The sequence below is a fragment of the Cyprinodon tularosa genome, unplaced genomic scaffold (assembly GCF_016077235.1).
Source record: "Cyprinodon tularosa strain WSP-4 unplaced genomic scaffold, ASM1607723v1 ctg388, whole genome shotgun sequence".
In the NCBI taxonomy this organism is placed as follows: domain Eukaryota; kingdom Metazoa; phylum Chordata; class Actinopteri; order Cyprinodontiformes; family Cyprinodontidae; genus Cyprinodon; species Cyprinodon tularosa.
The window spans coordinates 1032677-1053690 of record NW_024039105.1 but is presented as its reverse complement, the minus strand read 5'-3'; the positions used below and the strand labels follow the sequence as shown (position 1 = coordinate 1053690).

Genomic DNA, 21014 nt, shown 5'->3' with positions numbered 1-21014 from the left:
TGGATTTTAAAGTGACTTAGTCAAAATCTAGGCTGAGCGTAAAAAGGCTACAAAAACTTCTGTGTGACTAAAATGACAAGTTTGCAAGAAACAGTTAAGAAAAATTCATAACAGTCATGCAAATTGTCGATTGCTGATATAAAAACAAACAGACAAAAACACTTTGCAGTTCTTGCTACCAAAGGTTGATCTACCAATTAGATCAAAGTTACTATTGCTTTTTGCTGCTTTTTTTTTTTTTTTTAGATTAATACACCTTTTTCTGATGATAACATGATAAAAAAAAACTGTTAAAAAGATCAGAAGAAATGTTTTTGGGAAACAACTGCTTGCATTAAAAGATTTTCAACACCAAGTAGGTCCTAATGTAATTACCTCTGGTTTTCTAAACTAGTTTTGCTACTTTGAATCTTAACTGCAGCATGTCATTAATCTTTTGTATTTTTTATCAGCTAAAACTAACATCATAAGATTCAGGTTACATTTTTTCCATACCAGAGATATACCACAAACCTCTTAAACATGCTGTGTTACACATCTCAGAGAAAACAGGATGTTGACTTTTTGTAGGAGGGTTTTTTTTTTTTTTTCTCAAGCAAACTAAAAGACGAAAATAAATGTATTGCAAATGAAACTGCAAACCAAAAAGTGCACAAACACATGCAGCAGATTCCTGTCAGATGCAGCTTCCTATCATGTCTGTTGGGCGTGTCTTACTCCAAATAAGACACTTTGCAGACAAATTTTCCAGTATATTTTACATTCACTTTTATCAGGTTACATCCTTTTCTGCAATGGAGAAAAAGCACATGCATGTTCGCCACAGCAGAGTTTTGAACTCCCGTTATTTATCCAACTGCAGAGGTAGGTTTAGACCAACAGCTGATGTTATTCTGCTGTTCAGTGTCTTGGTTGTAATGTTCATTCTGTGCAGGTTCAGAGAGGAGCTTCCATCTGTGTGTTATTCTGCTTTTTGGAGTGTTCTGCATCTGCCTCCTCATTGGACTTCTGATCGTGAATAATCAGTGTGAGTCTGCTTAGAAACCTTAAATGTATTTTATTTTAACTGTTTTCCTTATACTTAAAGACATCTTTTTTTCAGTTAATATAGGCTTTCAAGATCAAACAGAATTAGTAAAAAAAAATCTCTCTTTTTTTTTTTTAAGAACCACAAATCTAAGACCCTATGTCTAACATCCTTTAGCTTCACTGATTAAAAAATATATTCATTTTTTTATATTACTTGTTATTCTATGTTATGTCTAATGGATTAACCCCAAGCTGTATATAACTACTATAATTTAACTAAGCCCATAAGGGGATTACATTGATCCCATGGTGTATATGCGTTATTGTTTTCTTTTCTTTTTAAATAAAAAAAATGTAAGGTCACAGACTTTAAATTTAAAAAACTCCATATATATATATCTATATATATAGATATATATATAGATATATATCTATATATATAGATATATATATAGATATATATCTATATATATATATATATATATATAGATATATAGATATATATATATATATATATATATATATATATATATATATATATATATATATATATATATATATAGATATATATATATATCTATATATATATATATATATCTATATATATATATATCTATATATATATATAGATATATATATATATATATATATTCTTCTTTTGCTTGTCCTTCATGGTTAATGATTATCAATAATAAAAAACAGGAATAATAAAAACTTTATTCTTTTTCTTTCATTTCTAATAAAGACAAATATGACAAAGGGCGATTTCAAAAAACAACTTTAAAGCTAAAGAAGGAATCGGCAGAGCTGGAGAGTGCCCTGAATTTGGCTAACAAGAGTAAGTTCCCTCAATTTAAACAACTTCCCTGATCATTGCTCTTTGGAAAACACCACATATTCTTCTTCATTTTATGTTTTTTTGCTACTATTTTTTGTAGATGTGACTTTTAAAGGAGCACATCTTAACAACTTAAAGCATACCGGTAGAAGTATTACGAATAAGTGTCACAAAGAAGACAAGAATTATACTAAATATGATTAAACCTAACCAGATCTCTTGTGTCTCTCACTGGCCCTCTTTTATTTATTTATTTTCAGAGGGTGATAATAAATGTATTTCAAACGAAGAGCTCCAAAAAAATCTGACGGATCGACTCCGTGCCTGTGATGCTGCCCTGCTCAACAGGACCGAGGAAATGAAGCGGCAGATTGTCCTGCTCAGGGAACAGAATACAGAGGGAAGCAGCCAGAGTTTGTCTGAACAGAGTAAGTCCTGAACATCTCATTTCACTTATTGTTGTTTTTTAATTTATTGATTTGGAAGAAAATCACAAATACTCATGAAGTTTTTTGCTTAAAATCTGATGTAAATGAGACATTCTTTGTGTCTCATGTCCTTTTCTGATCTACTTCAGATAGCTCAGAATGCATTTTGAATGAAGAAAATGAGCTCTCCACACTCTCAGACAATCTGACTGCATGTCTCGAAGACAGAGATGAAAAACTCTCTTTCATATCCCAAGAGAAAGCCCTGCTGAACACCAAGGTCAGAAAGACAAGTGAAGAGTTGCTCCGGCTTTGCCATCTTTTTAAAAGTAAGTCTTTAATTTCTTGGTATAAAAAAAGAAGAAAGATGGATCAATTTTTCTTAATATTATTAGGATGCATGATAAGTTCATCTAGTTGCAGTTACATTTATTTAAAAAGAATTTTGAAAAACGTACCCTTAGTATTATGTGTGTTACTTTTCTCATTTACTTGGTTTATAATATTATGAAATATTATTATTATTGTTCATTTTGGGATTCCTCAATCCAGTGAGAAAAAAAAAAAAAACTTTACGAGATAGTAACACCTACAATTTATGTTACGGTGAGATTTCTTGTTTTTATTCCAGTTTTATGGTTCTGGTGTTATTTAAATTTTTTATTGAACTGCTTTGAGATCAAGTGAATAAACAGCAAACAGTAGATATATAAGTATGCTTTTATTTTGTATTATTTTGTTTTTTCTTTAAAATAGTATAACTAAAAATTATAGCTCATAATTTGATGATTCTGTCCGATTGTAGCATTTTTAAATGTTAGATGAAATGTTATAATCCATTATTCCGTACTTCAAAAACCTGCTTATTAATTTATTTTTTTTTACTTGTACTTTACAGTAATTTCACAATTGCTGCTTTTTACTTTTACATACGTAACATGTGATGAAGTCGTACTTACTCTTAGTTTTCGGTACTCTACCTACCTCCGGTCTTAAGACACCACTGACTTACGATCTTTTTTTTTATATATTTGTTGGCTTATTTTCTTCCTTGTTTTGTAATAAAAAGTCCCAACTATTATTATTATAATTTTTTTTTTTTATATAGCTCCACTTGTTTCATGCATACAAATTGCTTTATTATAATTATGCAGGGAGTTTTACAGTTTATATGGACACTGCAATGTAAATAGAGCAGAAAAACAGAAGAAGAAAAGGAAAAAAGAAAGAGAATAGATGAAAGAAAGAAGAGAAAGGAGACAATGACAAAACATTTTCAGTCTGCTTCATCACCTGTAACGAGATGAAAAAAGAACAGCACAACCGAAAGACATGGTACGAGATATACAATAAAGCAACACCTTGAAACTATCACTAAAGTAATATTATTAAGTCTGACATGTACTCTGTGTTACCTGAAGATATGAATGTGGGCTTTCTGTATGGAAGTGAATCTCTGAGTACCTGGAGCCAAGCACCTGTAATTGTTTGTGAGGGTGCATTTGTGCATGCAAAGTTTATCCATAGAAAAAAAAATGTCCCAACTATTATTGAAATATTAAAACCGTTATCCTCATCAGTCACTTTCTTCAGAATCTAAAGACTAAATTCTTAAGCATTCTTTGAACGTAAGAAGGACGTAGAAATTTATCTTTATAGAGATATAGAGCTGCCACCCAAGCAAAAGAGACATAGAGCTACAATAATAGAAGATTAAAACTTTTTAAAAAATAAACTTTCTATGTTTTTCCAATACCTTATAACAATTTATTTTTAATATTTCAACATTATAATATAATGCTATCTCAAAATAAGTAATATTTCAAATTTAATAAAAAAATCTGTACATATACAAGTAGAAAATTTGACCAAATATTTTATATGTTGTTTTGTATGACGGCATTCATAAACATGCATGTTTTATATTCTGAATTGAACGAGCACTGAAAATAAGATATTTTTTTAAAATTAAGCAATAAATTATGATTTAGCTACAATTTAATATCACAAGTGAAAAGGTTTTTTGTCATTATATAAGTAGGCATATTACAATAAAATAACACAACATTCTATAAACAATATAAATATATTGTAATAGCTTAAAGCTTTAATGTGACAGTGTGACATACTGTAGGTATATTCAATTTTCTAAGGGTTTTATCTCTGTTTCTCCTAATCTCTGTTCCTTCTCTTTAACAAGGAGAAGGAAGCTTTTATAAGTTAACTATTAAACAGTTGGAAAAATAATTTGACCCAATAAAATAAACATTTAAAACTGACTTTCAGATAAATACGAAACTAAACTGATTATCCTTTTTCAGATGCATCGTGTCCTGAAGACTGGGAAAAGGTAAATTGTTCTTGTTACATAACCTTTGGTCCTGGTACCTGGGATGAAGCCAGAAAGGACTGCATAAGCAAAGGAGGAGATCTGCTGGTGATAGAGGATGAAGATGAACTGGTAATCTGCATTTTTTTTATTTGGATGCTCCTGAAAGTGTTTCAAAAGAGACACTTTCTAAAACTGTTTGTGTCTGAAATTTTGATGCTTGTATTTTCTAAACATAATATAAATATAAGACCCTCAACAGCTGTATCTATTTATTATTCATTGATGAGAAGTCAGATTTTTATTTTCTTAATTGTGAATGTTCTCATTGAAACATTTATATAAGTAGTTAGAAGTTCAGTGGTGTAATATCCGAAATTAGGTACCAGAGATATCAATACTTTTTAATGGATTAAATGAATAACAAAACATCATAAAAAGAGATATAAAACTGTAATAGATCATATCTAACATGAAACCTTCTCTTTTTGACAGAATCGTTTATATGAAAAGAAACAGAAACCTGGTTATGAAGCTTGGATTGGTCTGACTGACAGAGAAACTGAGGGATCCTGGCAGTGGCTAGACGGATACTCTATGACTTCGAAGTGAGATCCAGATTTTCATTTGGTGCTAAAGTATCAATAACTAAGGATGGTAATTTCTTTTAGTTTGCACCATGGTTTTGGTATGCAAAAAAGCCATTAGTGCAAACTTAAGGGCTTACTTTAAAATATGTAACTGCTTTAAATCCTTAATGTTTTATTCCAATTACTGTTTTTAAACTAATTTTCTAATCCAACCAGCATATCTTTATTCCCAATAACTATCAGCAGTGTATCACTGACTCCTTGATACTGACCATTAGTCTGATATCAATAAATAAATCTGTTGAAAACCACATTTCCACAGCATTCCAAGTAACAAAGCAGTAAAGTTCAGGATGCTGCAGCATAACATATCAGTTTTTTCATTAGATGTTAATATATACAAAACAAGAGTTTCTTTATGATGGTCAATTTGACGGCGCCTCAAGGCATTTCTAAATTCAACAAGCTATATTGAGTTTGACAGTACGTCAGCTTCTATGCACTTAAGCTCTATTTTGTGTCTCAATAATTTATGATCTGTTGTAACTTTTGCTCAAAACATAATTTGATGCTGTTCCTTTAAAAGATTTACAGACGAAATTGCATTCTTTAATGAAATTTTGGAGCAGCCTAAGCATTAAGCATCAGCTTAATAAATAACCACAATGCAGCTCCATACTGTTCTGCCTCAGTGTCTTAAGATGTTTGAACAATGAAACAAAAACTTCTACCAAATATTTTTATGGTTGCAACATCTTCCTCCCTTGCAAATTCTAGAATTGAGCACTTAAAAAAAATCTAATTAAATTCTGATGCTAAGGAAAAACGGTACCATAATTCTCTCTTCCAGGTTGTCGGAGACGTATCAGCCTGATGGAGACTCCAAGCAGGAGGAGAAGGATTGTGCCCAAATAAGAAAGAATGATGACGGTTGGGTGTGGAATGATAGATCATGTCATGATTCCAATTTTTGGATATGTGAAAAGATACCAACTTTATTTTAAGAGATTCTTTTAATTCTACAGCAGTCAGGCAGACAATAATGAAAAGCTCAAAGCAAACAATGAACAACTGTTGATCTGGACAAGCACTTTTTCTGTATGCCTGCAGAAAATTTACTTACACTTCACTTAAAGCTATAACTGAAATTAGATGTTTAAGAAAGATATATAAAAATATTGCTATTTTAATAATCTGTAAAAAAAAAAATAAAAATACTTTCCTCTGTTGCTCACTGGATTGTTACTTGTAGACCTCCACATAGATGTTTCATTACCTGATTTGCTTCTCATTGGCAGATATGTTGTCTGGTTTGTGTATATAGGCTTTAAGCTCTTTCTCTCTGATGAAATGTGGCCATCTTTCCCACATTAAAAAGTAAAGATTATGTTTGTGAGGGCTGCCAAATACTAATGTGCCCTGTTATGTGTATTAAAACCAGTTAAAATAAAATTTGAGCTAAGATAACCTAGTTTTTGTGTGTTTGCATTTTTTTTTTTTATTATTTTGCTTTTTTATTGCCAAATGTTCTGTAGTCTCAGTTCGATGTTGTCATGACGCTGTTGGTTATGTTCAGTTCGGAGTTTACGCCGAAATCCACCTGTTTACATGGTCATTCTCAATACTATTTAAATGCAGCCATCATTAAAATTTAGTCTGAACAGGTAAAGGCAGCGAAATGACCAACAAGCACAGGAGAACATTGAGGACACAGAGCAGCATGCTGTTTACAGAAATAAAAATAAATGTCAGCGAATGTATAGTATAAGAACATGAAAAATAAAATTCTACATTTTAAATTAAATACATTTCAGAGTTTTGATGCAGGTCATTGTGAGCTGACTCAGTAAATAATTTATTTATTGTTTTTAAAACATTGTTTCAAGACATTTTTTTAAACCTTTCATATTGTGACTTACTATAATTTATTAGTGATTCTTTTTTAAATTTGCAGTACAATCAGTATTCAATGAATAAATAATTTGGTAAATTTCAAAAGTATTACAGATTTAATAATAAAGGACACATTTTAGTTACCGTAATACCGGTAAGCAACATAGAAGATGCTATAAGCAGCATACAAGATCGTCATCTTAAAACAGTTTGCATGTAGAAAAATACATGCAAATCAGTCAACAAGAGTAAATTGTGTGTAGATGAATGGAACAGATTGTGCAAACATGTTTTACTTTAATAGGTCAAGTAGTGCTAAAGGAAAGATATGCAAATAAAATTACCACCTGCAAAGTGATTTATCAGACCTGAAATGGATTAACTTATCACCTTTAAAACAATCGGGTGCAAATAATTCTGTGTTTTTTTGTAGGCACTGAAGTGATGACCGACAATAAAGTCAGAATCTGTAGGCATATGAACATATTGCAGGGTTAAAAATTATAATAGTTGAACAGCATCAATAGGGAAAAAGACATCTGGGTGGCATTGAATAATGCAGGAGGAAGCAAATGCATGTTATGTAATCAAACTAAAGCAAAAAAACAAAGCAAAAAAACTAAACAAAAAAACACCACGACTAAACTTAAATAGTTTTTTTGAAAGTGCTTAAAGTCAGAAGGATTTTTTTTTCTCCCTAAATGCAACTCAGTGCCTGACTACCCACCAAAACCGTTCTTTCTTCACTTTTAAATATGTGTGAGTATATAGGCTCTGTTTGAATTTATGGGCTGCATCCTCCAAGGACGCGGTCTACTTGGACTGGATCCTTCGAAGTCCTTGAAAATAATGAGACCGGAAGAGTTTTGGCTGTGAATTCGAACAGGCCTACCTTTTGGTAGGTGTTACCGGATTACGCTAAGTGGCTTAGCAACTGTGATAGTTGGCGCACAAAGCTGGAAAAGAATGAATACCTAAGTTTAAAAATGTTTTTGTTTATTTCTTTCTTTTTTATTGGAATTAAGGTTCCAACCACTGGGATATTAACAAATAAAATCAAATGTAATGATAGAAACTTTAGTCAGTTAAATAACATGCTGTTGTCATTTTGCACATCTCGGATGTTGCTGCTATTTTCAAATATTCATTACTGTAAAAATGTCCATAGATGGATATTGGTTATTTATTCTCCAGTTTTATATTGTTAAAACACTTTCTAGTATTTTATTGTTTATATTTTAACTTTTCCCTATTATGTTAGTCTTATACATTTTTCTAAGGTCCACATTTGTGTGACTATTTTCAATAATCTTTCTGCTGCTGTAAATTGTGGGACAATAAAGGGATTTTCTACTCTATGAAAGGGGTAGAAATATGTAAGTAAATCTAAACAATGTATGTATAAAGAATGTATCTGCAAAATCTCTAATATTCCACAAAAAATGTCTTTGTTAAGCATATTGTGCAAAATAGCAATAAAAAAAAAATAAAAACCCGATCAGATTTATAGATCCCACTCTGCAGATATATTAGAATCTGTCCTTAAATCACAGCCAAATCCATTTACACAGTAACAGATGAAAACTTTTAGATAAACTAAACATTACCGCCACATATCTGACTCAGTAACCATTAAAACAACTATTTTTATTAATCTCAGACGGAACTATTCACAGACTTGTATCATATTAAACTGCACTTCCAAGTTTCACCACTGTTCAGTGCCAAGTAACCTTTCCTCTAATCACGGAGCAGCCGGTTTGCTTGGTCTCGCAATGAATCCTGGGATATCCAAGGATACCGAGGATAGCTCGGACCCGTCCAAGAAAGTAAATCCAAGCTTAACTCTTGGCTCCAATGAGACCTCTCTATTTTAGAATGAATTTACTTATCCAAAATGGAATGTTTGTCAAGGTTAATTTACTGAGCTTATAGTACTGCCATCCCAAATAGCAAGCTAAACTATTAACCAAATGAACATGAACTTTATTTGGAGAAACAGGCCACACTACTTACGAAAAAGTCATATGGTCAAAGAAATTAAAGATGGCGGTCTGAAAGTAATTGACTTTGAATGTCTTAACGGAACACTTAAGGTTAACTGGTTGAAATCCTGGATTAAAAATTCTCATTTATTCTGGTACTGTGTTCCTAATTATATATTTAACAAAATAGGTGGTCTAAAACTTGTACTCTTAGCTGATTACAATATACATAAATTACTCATTAAACTATCAGAGTTCCATCAACAAGTATTACTATACTGAAAAAGATATTTGTTCATAACTACTCACCACACTCCTCTATCATATGGAATAATAGATTTATTCTACATCGCAATAAATCATTATTCTACAAAGATTGGATGGAGAAGAATATTTGGTCTATTATACACTTAATGGACACTAATGGTTACATATTAAATTACGAACAATTCTGTACAAAATATCAGTTCCTCCCTCCAAAAGATGAATTTACAAGATTACTTAACGCCTTGCCAGAACAATTCATTGATCAGATTCAAAATATAATAATATATCATCCAATTACCCCAACACTACCTAATTTATCTATTAATGGAATATCAATCACTGACCAAAAATTCAATAACCACACAATTAGAAACTGTCTAAACAAAACTTTGTTCCCTGGGGAAAAAAATAAAAATAACATTCTTTGCAAATTTTAGCAAAAATCTATTGAAATACTAAGAACCTTTTTTTTTTTTTTTAAACTTCCCATTCAGCCAAAAGCTAAAGAAACTCACTTTAAAATTTTAAATGCAATTTACCCCTCAAAAGAACTACTAAGAATTCGTTTTAATATTGATGACAATAAATGCTCATTCTGTGAAAATGATGTAGAAACTATAGACCATGTCTTCTATGAATGCAGTCAGACTAAAACATTTTGGAATGCTTAGAAAGATGGATTAAATCAAAAATTGCACTCCCTAACTCTATCTCTAGAGATATGGTAGTTTTTGGAATACTATTGAAAGACAAAACAATAGAACTCTGTTGTAACCTAATTTTATGTTTAACAAAATTCTTTATTCATAAACAGAGAGTATTGAGATCATCCTCAATCTTAAGTATGTTTTTATCTGAATTCAAGTTATATTTGACATCTCTTGAATGTATCGAACCTTACAAATACCTAACTGAAATACTAATGGAACTGCCCACTGATGTACATTAATCCTAACATATAAATCCCCTTGTTTTTATATTAATTATTGTTTCATTATATTCACCCATTCTTTATTTTCCTTATCAATGTTACTTTGTATTTCCATTTAAAAAATCTGCCTCTACTATGCCTTCCATAGAATTGTAATGTTGTTATGCCTTACTTGTTTGTACTTACTTTTTTAAAATAAAGTTCATTTAATAAAAAAAACAAAAAAAACAAACAAAAAAACATCAGACCCGTCCTTCAAATCGGGCAAAAAGAAGAACACATTTTAAGGCCGCATAACGAGGAGTCGAATCCGACCAGACCTCGGCGCCGCGCTATGACATAATCGTCCTTCAAATTTGGCCTTCTAAGGACGTGTCCCAGGATTTCGATCAGAGCCATAGTGTTTGCACACTCTGTGGGCCTAAATAACTAAAAAAAAAAAATAAAAATTGGAAAAAATTTGGTTTTTAGTTCTTACAGATAACTATCTCCTTTAAATGAGTTACAGCTATATAATTATTTTGGATCATGTGCTCTGCTGTAGATTAACAAACCTTATTTGAAATCTTTTAAGGTCATGCCCAAAGCCTGTTTACTTTATTGTGTAGGTTATGAAGACTGATATTTCAGGTTGCAGTTCTATTTATATCATTCATTAGAAAAAAATGCCAATTTACTATTGATGCTCACACATACACTCACATATTTACACCACTATATTGGGATCTTTTCTCTCTCTATTTCGGTTGTTGTTGTTTTTTTAGTTAAACTATATCACATTTTTGTTTTTTGGAAGTAAGGAAAAATATATTTTTTACTTTTTACATAACAAACTCTTAGGTATTTCTCCACCTACCATCTTATTTTTTCCAATAATTAAAATTGTCAGGTTTGTTGGATTGTTAGTTAGAGGCATTGTGGAGAAATAAGGAAATCAGTAAAAACAAATGACAGAAACTTTCAACCAGGCTCGAGAAAAACAGTGCCTGACAGAAAAATAAAAATAAATAAAAAGTGAAATTGACAAAAGTTACATTTAAAGATTAAATATGAATATTAAAACACTGGAAAAGCAGAATCTTCCTCACAACTGCTGCTTCAGGAAAAAATGTCGCTAACTGAGGAAGACCCAAAGCATTCAATATAACAAATATATGATTCCATTTATCAGTCAGATATTTAGAAAAATCTAGTTTGTCTTTAGTGAAAAATATGGACTGTCATGACGTTTTTAAGAGATCTGACCCACATGCAGAAAACCACTCAGAGAAACTAGAGTAAAAGTTTAACAGGTTTATTGAGGAGTTCAAATGGGTTGGATTCAGGGGAACTCAAAGAGCTGGTGAACCGGAACTGGAGGTGAGAAGGGAAGCTCACAGAGGTTAGTTCAGGGTCCGTGGGAACTTTGAACGACTTCTTGCAAAAACAGAGATAAACGGGACTCACAATTGCGGAGAAAGATTTCTTCCCAGAATTCAGTCGGCGTGGGTTTTTCCAGAGATAGAGGGGCTTGTTGGAGGGCGGACAGGTTTTGGTTTGGTTGGTTCCTGAGAAGCAATGTAGCAGACTGCCACTTAGATTTCCTGGAGAACTTGAACGGGACGTGTGGAGATTAATCCCCTGCTCAGTGTGAAGCTCAGACAATCCTTCCAGGAGGAGAAGGCCAAACATCCAGTATGCAGGATGACTTCCTGCCGAAAGGCAAAAGACAAAAATCACGTTAGACTCAGAGAAACAAAGACTCAGTTAGACTCAGCTAAACTCAGCTTGGCTAGAGTACCCAAAATTGACAAACACTCTGGCGTCGAAGTAATGACAGTCCACCTCGTAAGAAGTCCTCAGTAATGAGCCAACCAGCCGAAGGTGTGTGGGAGGACCAACTAGAACAGGGCGCCACCTGGTGGTGGAGGGGGAAAACACAAAAACACAACCCACACAGACTGGATTCCTAACATGGACGTGCTCATTCATTTTCCTGTTGTAGCAGTATAGATTCACCCTGAGGTTCTGGCACCTTTCTGCAAATCGGTCTGTAGGCAGAGATCAGGTCCGCAAAGGTGTAATCTAACATTCACAAGCAAGAACTGCTTTATCTTGATCTGTAGTAGCTGTAGATCTGTGTTAATTTACTGTGGTTTCTGGTTGGAAACTTCATGAATTTGAGATTAAAATCTCCAACCTATCATTATTTCTTGGTGGTTGGTTAGAAGATGAGTTCTGTATCCAGTCAAAATGCTCTGCATGACACTGCCAGATATTCTAAATTAGATAGACTTAGACTTGTCATTTTGTACACACAGGGTGTGTACAAAATTTTGTTTTGTACAGCTCTCATAACATTTCCATTTCTTAAAGTGAAACAAAATTTTCACAATGATCAAATATTCACAATTACTGGCCACTTTTTCACCAAAATAACTCTTGCTCTTGAACTGGTGCCATTCAGCTGGCTTGAATGGTTGGTGCTCCACAATGTGAAAGGGGAGCGTAATAGCAAGATGAATTTGTTTACCTGCATGAACTACGTTTAAAGCTGTTTCATTCAATGATGAAAGAGATCAATAAACTATAGTCAAAAAATGGTTTTGACTCAAATGATCGGCTACATGTCTTTGGGTTGCTTTTCTTTGATTGCCTTTAACGATTCTTAAAAGTTGTCCACGCATAGCTGATGTTGACAGATACTAATGAGTTGTGTCCCATCTCTCCTTAGGACTGACATTAAAGTACCCCTAAATTTCTTGTCTTTTCCTAAATGAAACAGCAATTGTTTACTACACTACAGTGTCTCTCAATCCTGCTTATCATGCTGCCTTGTTTGTTTCAGACGTCTCTCTTCGGTAACATACCTGATGCAGACACTTTCGGTTCATCAAAGTCTGTTATTCCCCCATCAAATTAAATCAGGTGTGCTGCAGCTGAAAAAACTAATGGAACATGCAGAGCAGTATGCCAGGGTTGTAATATAATCCAATACAGTATAATCTTCCTAAAAATGCTGTGCTGGAACACTGGCTGTGTTTCCAGCAGTTCAGCCCTTCTGTATAGGAATAATGTTCAAAGGGGTGAAATCATAAACAAAATCACAAAGAACAACGTAAAGAGACATAGGTCGTCTATTCCTATCAGTTGAAACAACGGCTACTAAATAAAGCATCTTTAAAGGAAGTAAACATAGTATTGAAATTAATTGATATGGCAATGTGGGTAAAGTGTAAAACAAGTTGTGTGCACTTATTTCACCCACTGGAATAAAAGTGTAGTCGAGTTCTTCTCAGGCTGATTTAAATAAATATTCCAGGGAATTTCAGACTAATGGGAACACCAGGCTGAAAGATTCCCCAGAATTCCTTTTACCTGAGTAAAACTAATTAATGGGCTTTAAATTCTGTGAGACTATAGTGGAAAGGTGGCGAATAAAGAAAGTACATGAAACCTCCGCCTACACTTGGAAACTTCTGCTGGAGATGTCTTGATGTTAACTAAGATGTCATTTCCAAGTTCCTCAAATGCATATTGACAATCAATAGAAATAAAAATAAAAACCTTTAAAATTAGAAATTTGAATCATACAATTAGAAATCCGATTTGAAAAGCATTTTCTAATTGCACATATGAATTTAATTTTTAAAGAGGAATTGTAAATTGCATTTATTATGTCACAGTCTTGGTTCTGTTATGTTTTCTTTTGAGTATTCAGTTTTACTTTGCTCCATGTTTTCTAGTTTTTGTGGTCTGTTGCCCTCTTGTGTTCTCCTTTTTCCTTAGCTCCTTCCCTGTGTTGTGGGAAAATTTTTATCTTTCTTCTATTTTATATTAATTTATCATATTTACTCACATTAAAAGTTTTCACTCAGTCTGTTTCTCTCTCACACATTTCTCTTGTTGGCTGGTGTTTGTAGAACAGACATAGCTTCTTCCCATAACAAATCAGGTTCTTTCTCAAGGTTTATTCATAACATGTTACTATTAACCAAAGTGTGTGTAATTTGTTATGACTCTGACTGTGTTCCATTGTTGTAAGTAAGGGGGGGCGAACCCTGCCCAGATCAGAACAGAGCAGAATGCTATGCCATGAAGGCTTCATGATGACTTTTCTCTCTTTGCAAAGATTATTAATAAATGTGCCAACTGAGTGAAATCCATCGATCTCCGTTTATTTAACTAGGATGAATAGTTGAATACTTTTTTCCCACGACACCTGTCTGCTCTGTTCACACCTGCTCCCAATCTGCTCGTTAGTCCTCTCTTTGTTCTGTCTCCCTTAAATACACCCTTTTTGCAGTTCCTCAGTGCTGGTTCCTTCGACCTACACCATCTTACAGTGTCTTACCTCGTCATGATTGTCTTCCCCTGATGTTCCCTTGGTTTCTGGTTTGTTTAACCTTTTTCTTGTTGGATTTTTTTTGGGGGGGATTTTTGAATTCCTGCCTCTGTTGTTTGTTTACCTGGCATTAGATCGACAAAAACTCACCCCTGCCTCTGCATTTCGGTCCACAAACCTCAACCCAACTCTGACAAATAATCCATTACTTTCTACTGCAATTTAAAAATGTATTTCAAAATCCTATTTCTAAATGTATATTTAAATAACCACAACTCATGAATCTGATTATAAATAGCTTTCCTAATCTCACATTTGAAAAGGTAATCCCATTTTTATTTTCCTCTTCACCTTGCATTTTACAATCCTTCTCATAGTTGCGTTTTCTTTTTATTTTACCTTCTCCACTTACATTTCTGTGACCCTTCTGGTTAGGAAACGACTGCTTTTCTTTTTCAGAGACTCTTCTGATCCTCCATACATGCATGCCCACTAAAAGGTTCACTTCAAAGTTAATGTTTGCAATCAATATGCATATATGTTAAGCCACTACATGTCTAGTTCTATATGAAAATGAAATAACAGACCTGCTGACTTGGTAACACCTTAAATATAGAAAGTTAGTAACCCCTCTAAAAAACAGAGGAGAGGGAGATGAGGAAGGCTAAATCTGTGTATGCAAATCGCCTCCAGCAGCAGTTCTCTGCCAACGACTCTGCCACAGTGTGGAGGGGCCTCAGGGCTATCGGTCTTTGACAGTGTACGTCACTTCCGCAAAAGCGCAATGCATTTAGGGTAGTTAGCGCCATTTCTGTGGTGAAGAGACAGCAGCAACAAACAAAGGAAAACTAACAGAGAGTAAAAGTGTTCTAGTGCACACTGGTGCTGCTTCAAAGGATGCAATAGTAATTCTAAACAGAAAACAGCAGATGGTGCCTTACGGTTTTTCGTATTCCCCACTTGGAAAAAAAAAATACGGACCGCAGACAGAGGACTTGACAAAGAGGCGTCGGGCTGCATGGGTCGCTGCTGTAAGAAGGAAAGACATCACGTTTCATAAAATATCTCCTCATGCTTGTGTTTGCTCTCGGCATTTTCACAAAGGTAAGTCCTTATAAATATACACTAATAGAAATCAACACGCTGAAATGGTTTGCTTATAAAGTTGCAGGAGTGTATGTAAACCTACTGAAACATGCTGTGGAAGAGAAGCGGAAAGTGATGTTTGTTTTGTTTATTTCTTTTTTAGACTGCTAAAATTTGATAAATAATGCATTCTCTGTATATAATCATTTACACAATCTGCAATACAAATATATATTTTTTAATGAATAAATATATATAAATACACTGTACATATAAAAACACTGTACATACCCACTCATCAGCCAACTCACTCTATTTATTCATCCTGTGCAATCTACTGAAGTTTATTTATTATAATCCTTTGTTCGTCTGTAAGCTTTTCAGTTTATTTATTTACCTCTGGCCTTACTAGTCCGATGTACTTGTGCTGTTTCGGTATAGCAAATTTCCCCACTGTGGGAAACATAAGGTTATCTTATTTTATTACACATCTAATCTAATGGGCTCTGTTATTAAGGTGCTTTATATAGTGTTTTGAATAGATGTGTAAAACACTCAACCTTTCATCTACTTTGCAGGTCAACCCGCATATGAGCTGATGGAGACTGACCCAGACTGGGCTCCATCCCTGCATCTGGGCCACACTGACATCAGACCAACAGACACAGAACGCTCTTTAAGATGTGGTTATCGGGAACAGCTGAAAAAGAATGCCCTGCAAGCAACTGAAACGGGGCTCCATCAGGCTGATGAAATCCTTGAGCAACAGGATGAAGTTACACATGAGGCGACAGAGAACCCTAACCAGCAACAGACTGACACGCAGAAGGCTGCTGGAAACGTTGGCTGGCCAAACACCAAGGATGACACAGAAGGTGGTCGTCAGGAAGGACAGACAGAATGTAACCTGTGTGTGCTCAGGTGTGCAGAGATGAACCGTCTTTTGGAAGAAAACAGAGAGCTGCGGCGTGAACTTGATGAGCTGCGGATCTCTGATGGCTTCTTTGGAGACAGTAATGAAAAAGTCAAGTACTATACGGGTCTACCAAACTTGGCAACCTTTATGGCTTTGTTTAATTTTCTGCTGCCTCTCATGTCTGCTCAAAATAAAATTCTCAGTCCATTTCAAATGCTTCTGCTAACCTTCATGCATCTGAGATTGGATCTGCCCTCACAACACCTTGCTTATCTCTTCCGTGTTTCACCAAAGACAGTGTACAGAACATTCAATGAAATGGTGTCATTTCTATATGCAAATCTAAAGCGTGCAATTGTGTGGCCAGTTTGTGGAGGCCTTTGGACATAGAGTCACAGTGATTATTGACTGTTTTGAAATTTTCACAGAGAAACCAGCTAATAAATGAATGCCAGATCAAGAACTGTTTCAACTTTATTCTTCTTTTTTTATTCTTCTTTTCACACAAATAGAATTTTGCTTTTTTTAAAGTTACTTTTGAAAAATAACAGCAAAACAAATATAAGTTTCACCATCACTTCAAATATTAACAATGTTTCTGAAGTTGTAAAAATGTCTGTACAATAAAGAGTGGAGTTGAAATTTGAAACAAGCGTTGTTATTATCTTCTCAATCAAGCAGAGAATTTATGAAAATGCAATACAAAATCTGAAATACATAAATAATGCAGAACAGTGCAAAGCTTCAAATGTTTTACTTTGTCTTCCTCCCTCGTATATAGCAGATTGCTCTTTAGATAAATTAGAAGATTTTCATTTTCCCTGGACTTGTTTTCACTGTGGTCTTCCGTAGAGATCTTACCTAACAGGTGATATCTGTGAAGAAGACTGCAGATCCCAGTGAAAACAGGCCTGGGTAAAGTGAACAGCAAATACAGTGTGCAACTTATCAATGTGCAAAAATTATGACAAGTTTTTTCGTTCAGTCTGATGAGCAGCACAAACTACTCTAATAACTGCAGCTATCTGTGCAACTGCCCACAACATCTGCCTTGTCACTGTAATAATAATATATAATATCGTTCCCTAGCAGCTTTAGAAAGTTTGTCTGGGTAGGGTATCCGTTCAGTTTTCTTGTTCTTTTCCATTTAACTGATAATCCTCGCTGCTGGCTTGCAGCGCTCTCCTCTTGTTTTCTGCTGTTTTGTTTTTCTTCCGCTCACCACAAAAATGGCGCTAGGGGGCGTGTCAGTCACGTGACTGACAAAGACCGATTACCAACTACAAGCCCAAAGCCCCCCGAGCTCTGAATGACCGGGCACTGTGTGAAAGACTGAATACACACTACTGCCGTTTCGACTGTCCCAGAGCCGTTAGCACCTCTCTGGTCTCTCCAGCCACCCCCTCCTCCCCCAACACAATTGAGGCCACTCCATCAAAGGCCCCCTCAATCCACCCCTTGTCCCCCCCTGCCCTCTGCATGCTGGAGCAGGACGTGCACGGACAGTTTCTGAAGCTGAACACCCGTAAAGCTGCTGGCCCTGACGGCGCTTCTCCCTCCACCCTGAAACACTGTGCCAGCGAACTGTCTCCTGTCTTCACGGACATTTTTAACATCTCCTTGGAGTCATGCCATGTGCCGGGCTGCTTCACATCCTTCACCATTGTTCCTGTCCCGAAGAAACCAAGGATCACTGGACTAAATGACTATAGGCCGGTGGCGCTGATGTCTGTGGTCATGAAGTCCTTTGAGCAATTGGTTCTGCAACACCTAAAAACCATCGCCGCCCCCCTCCTGGACCCGCTGCAGTTCGCCTACAGTTCCAACTGGTCCGTAGACGACGCAGTCAACCTGGCCCTCCACTTCATCCTGCAGCATCTGGACTCCCCAGGAACCTACGCCAGGATTCTGTTCGTGGACTTCAGCTCTGCCTTCAACTCCATCCTCCCAGGTCTGCTCCAGGACAAGCTGTACCAGCTCAACGTGCCCAGCTCCCTCTGCAGGTGGATCACTGACTTCCTGACGGACCGGAGACAGCACGTGCGGCTGGGAACAACTGTCTCGGACACACGGACCATCAACACCGGATCCCCCCAGGGCTGTGTCCTTTCCCTCTGGCTTTTCACCTCCAGCCATCAGTCCGTTAAACTGATCAAGTTTGCGGACGACACCACCCTCATCGGGCTCATCTCGGACGGTGATGAGTCTGCCTACAGGAGGGAGGTGGACCGGCTGGTGTCCTGGTGCAGCAGCAATAACCTGGATCTGAACGCCCAAAAGACAGTGGAGATGATCGTGGACTTCAGAAAAGTCACAGCCCCACCGTCCCCCCTTGCCCTCACAGACAGCCCTACCCCCATCTCCAACGTGGAGTCCTTCCGCTTCCTGGGCACCACCATCACCCAGGATCTCAAGTGGGAGTTGACCATCAGCTCCCTCGTCAAGAAGGCCCAGCAGAGGATGTTCTTTCTGCGGCAGCTGAGGAAACTTAAGCTGCCAACCAGGATGTTGGTGCAGTTTTACACCTCCATCATTGAGTCCATCCTCACCTCCTCCATCACCGTGTGGTATGCTGGCACCACCGCCAGGGACAGATACCAACTGCAGCGCATTGTGCGCTCCGCTGAGAAGGTGATCGGCTGTAAGCTGCCATCACTCCAGGACCTGTATGTCCCTTCTCACCCTGGACACAGTCTGTTTGAACCTCTCCCCTCAGGGAGGAGGCTACGGTCCATACGGACCAGAACCTCCCGCCATAAAAACAGCTTCTTCCCCTCTGCCATAAGACTCATGAACACATAACTATATGTCAGACTCCATAACCTGCCCATGCCATTTACACTGCTGTATTGCACACTGCTCTATTTGCACTACCTTGTACATTTTACTTTTTATATATTTTTTTATCCATATTTTTATCCTAAGTGTATATATTAGTCTATTTTTTGCATGCCTTATACCCCAGTGTTTTTAGAGATTTTTATAATTTTATTTACCTATTTCATATTATATGTTTCATGTTGCACGATTGTACCATAAAAAAATCCTAGTTTGTGAACTCCTTCACTAACAATGGCAATAAACCCGATTCTGATTCTGGTATTAAATTAGAAGAGGGTTAAGCATTTGTTGGAGAGTTTCATTTATTTAAACAAGAAAAAAAGGCTTTATTCACTTAATGTTGGTACTTTTTCACAGATCCAGAAGAAAGAAATTTCACATGAACGATCATTCCAAGATGCCTTCTTATCAGCTCTGACATGTACACAGTCCTCCTCACCCCACACTGGGTTTCCTCCACCGTTATCAGGCTGATCCTCCTCCCAGTTCCTAAAAGATTATTGAAAGATAGGATTTATTATGATATTAGTGTTTTACAGCACATTGAAATTACCTCTTTTGTCCAGTTATTCCCTTTTTCCTTTGTATGACTTTAATGAAGTCAATAATATACAGGGGTGAAATAAGTATTCAATACACGCCACCATTTTTCTAAATAAATATATTTCTAGAGGTGCTATTAAGGTGACATTTTGACCAGATGTTGGTGACAATCCATGCAATGCACATATACAAATAAATCTAAAACATAAAAAAAAAAAAAAAAAAAACACTGGATCTTGTTTTCCAAGTTTGAAGATGAAGTAAAAAAACAAAGTCCAATTGTCTGTTTTTTTTTTTACTTTTTGTGCATGACTATGACCTGGATGACTGATAATCTTCACTGGCATACAAAGAAATCAAACTATAGATTAAGTTATGAAAACACTTACGCAGCAAGTGTGTTTGTAACTCCAAATTGAGGATGTATTAGCGCCCCCACGTCAGCGCATGTCACTGCATGAATTGCAGGTAAACTAACGCGCTGCTCTCAACTGAGTTGGATGGGACACTGTGCGGCCGCGACGCATTTTTAGTTCTGGTAACGTTTCTTACCTGTCAATTTTATTATTTTCCCAGTTAACCACATGATTTATAGGCTACTAACTGAAAATTACGGCATTGGTTTGTAGATGGATATCAGGAAATTCCTCACACGAAGCAGAGACAGGGAAGCAGTAAAACAAGATGAGAGGGAGGGAGGTAAGGTACCGTAATGAATTAGTGATTTAAGCTAAGCAGTTACATTAGGGACGTTATAAGCAATATGATAGATATTTACATAATTATAAATTTACGTTTTTTGCTGTAGAGGATGAGAATGAAGGTGCTGGAGTAGGAAAGGGAGGAGGAGGCGAGACTGACAGGCAAGAGACAGGTGAGAGACGGGACCATGAAGGTGATGAGGGAGCAACAACCAGCGTCCACAAATAAGAAGGGGACATTAGTGATTTAGGGGGAAAGCATGATGGTCCTAAACAAGTGAAGTTGTCCCACTCTCCCCAGCACAAATTTGGA

At 35.8% G+C, this 21014-nt stretch overlaps 1 protein-coding gene and 1 long non-coding RNA gene across 2 annotated transcripts; both read left to right on the top strand.

Annotated features, from left to right (window-relative positions):
- The first annotated feature begins 766 nt into the window (after positions 1-766).
- LOC119791373 lies at positions 767-1796 on the top strand. The gene is made up of 3 exons (XR_005281842.1): positions 767-864; positions 935-1027; positions 1775-1796. It is a non-coding gene; the product is annotated as an uncharacterized LOC119791373 (long non-coding RNA).
- An 8-nt stretch (positions 1797-1804) lies between these two features.
- On the top strand, positions 1805-13009 carry LOC119791364 (CD209 antigen-like protein A). The gene is made up of 7 exons (XM_038297434.1): positions 1805-1867; positions 2128-2295; positions 2445-2624; positions 4617-4756; positions 5120-5232; positions 6065-6149; positions 13004-13009. Exons 2-7 carry the CDS (start codon positions 2226-2228, stop codon positions 13007-13009), a joined length of 594 nt encoding a protein of 197 aa, XP_038153362.1. The 5' UTR covers positions 1805-1867; positions 2128-2225.
- Positions 13010-21014: the final 8005 nt, after the last annotated feature.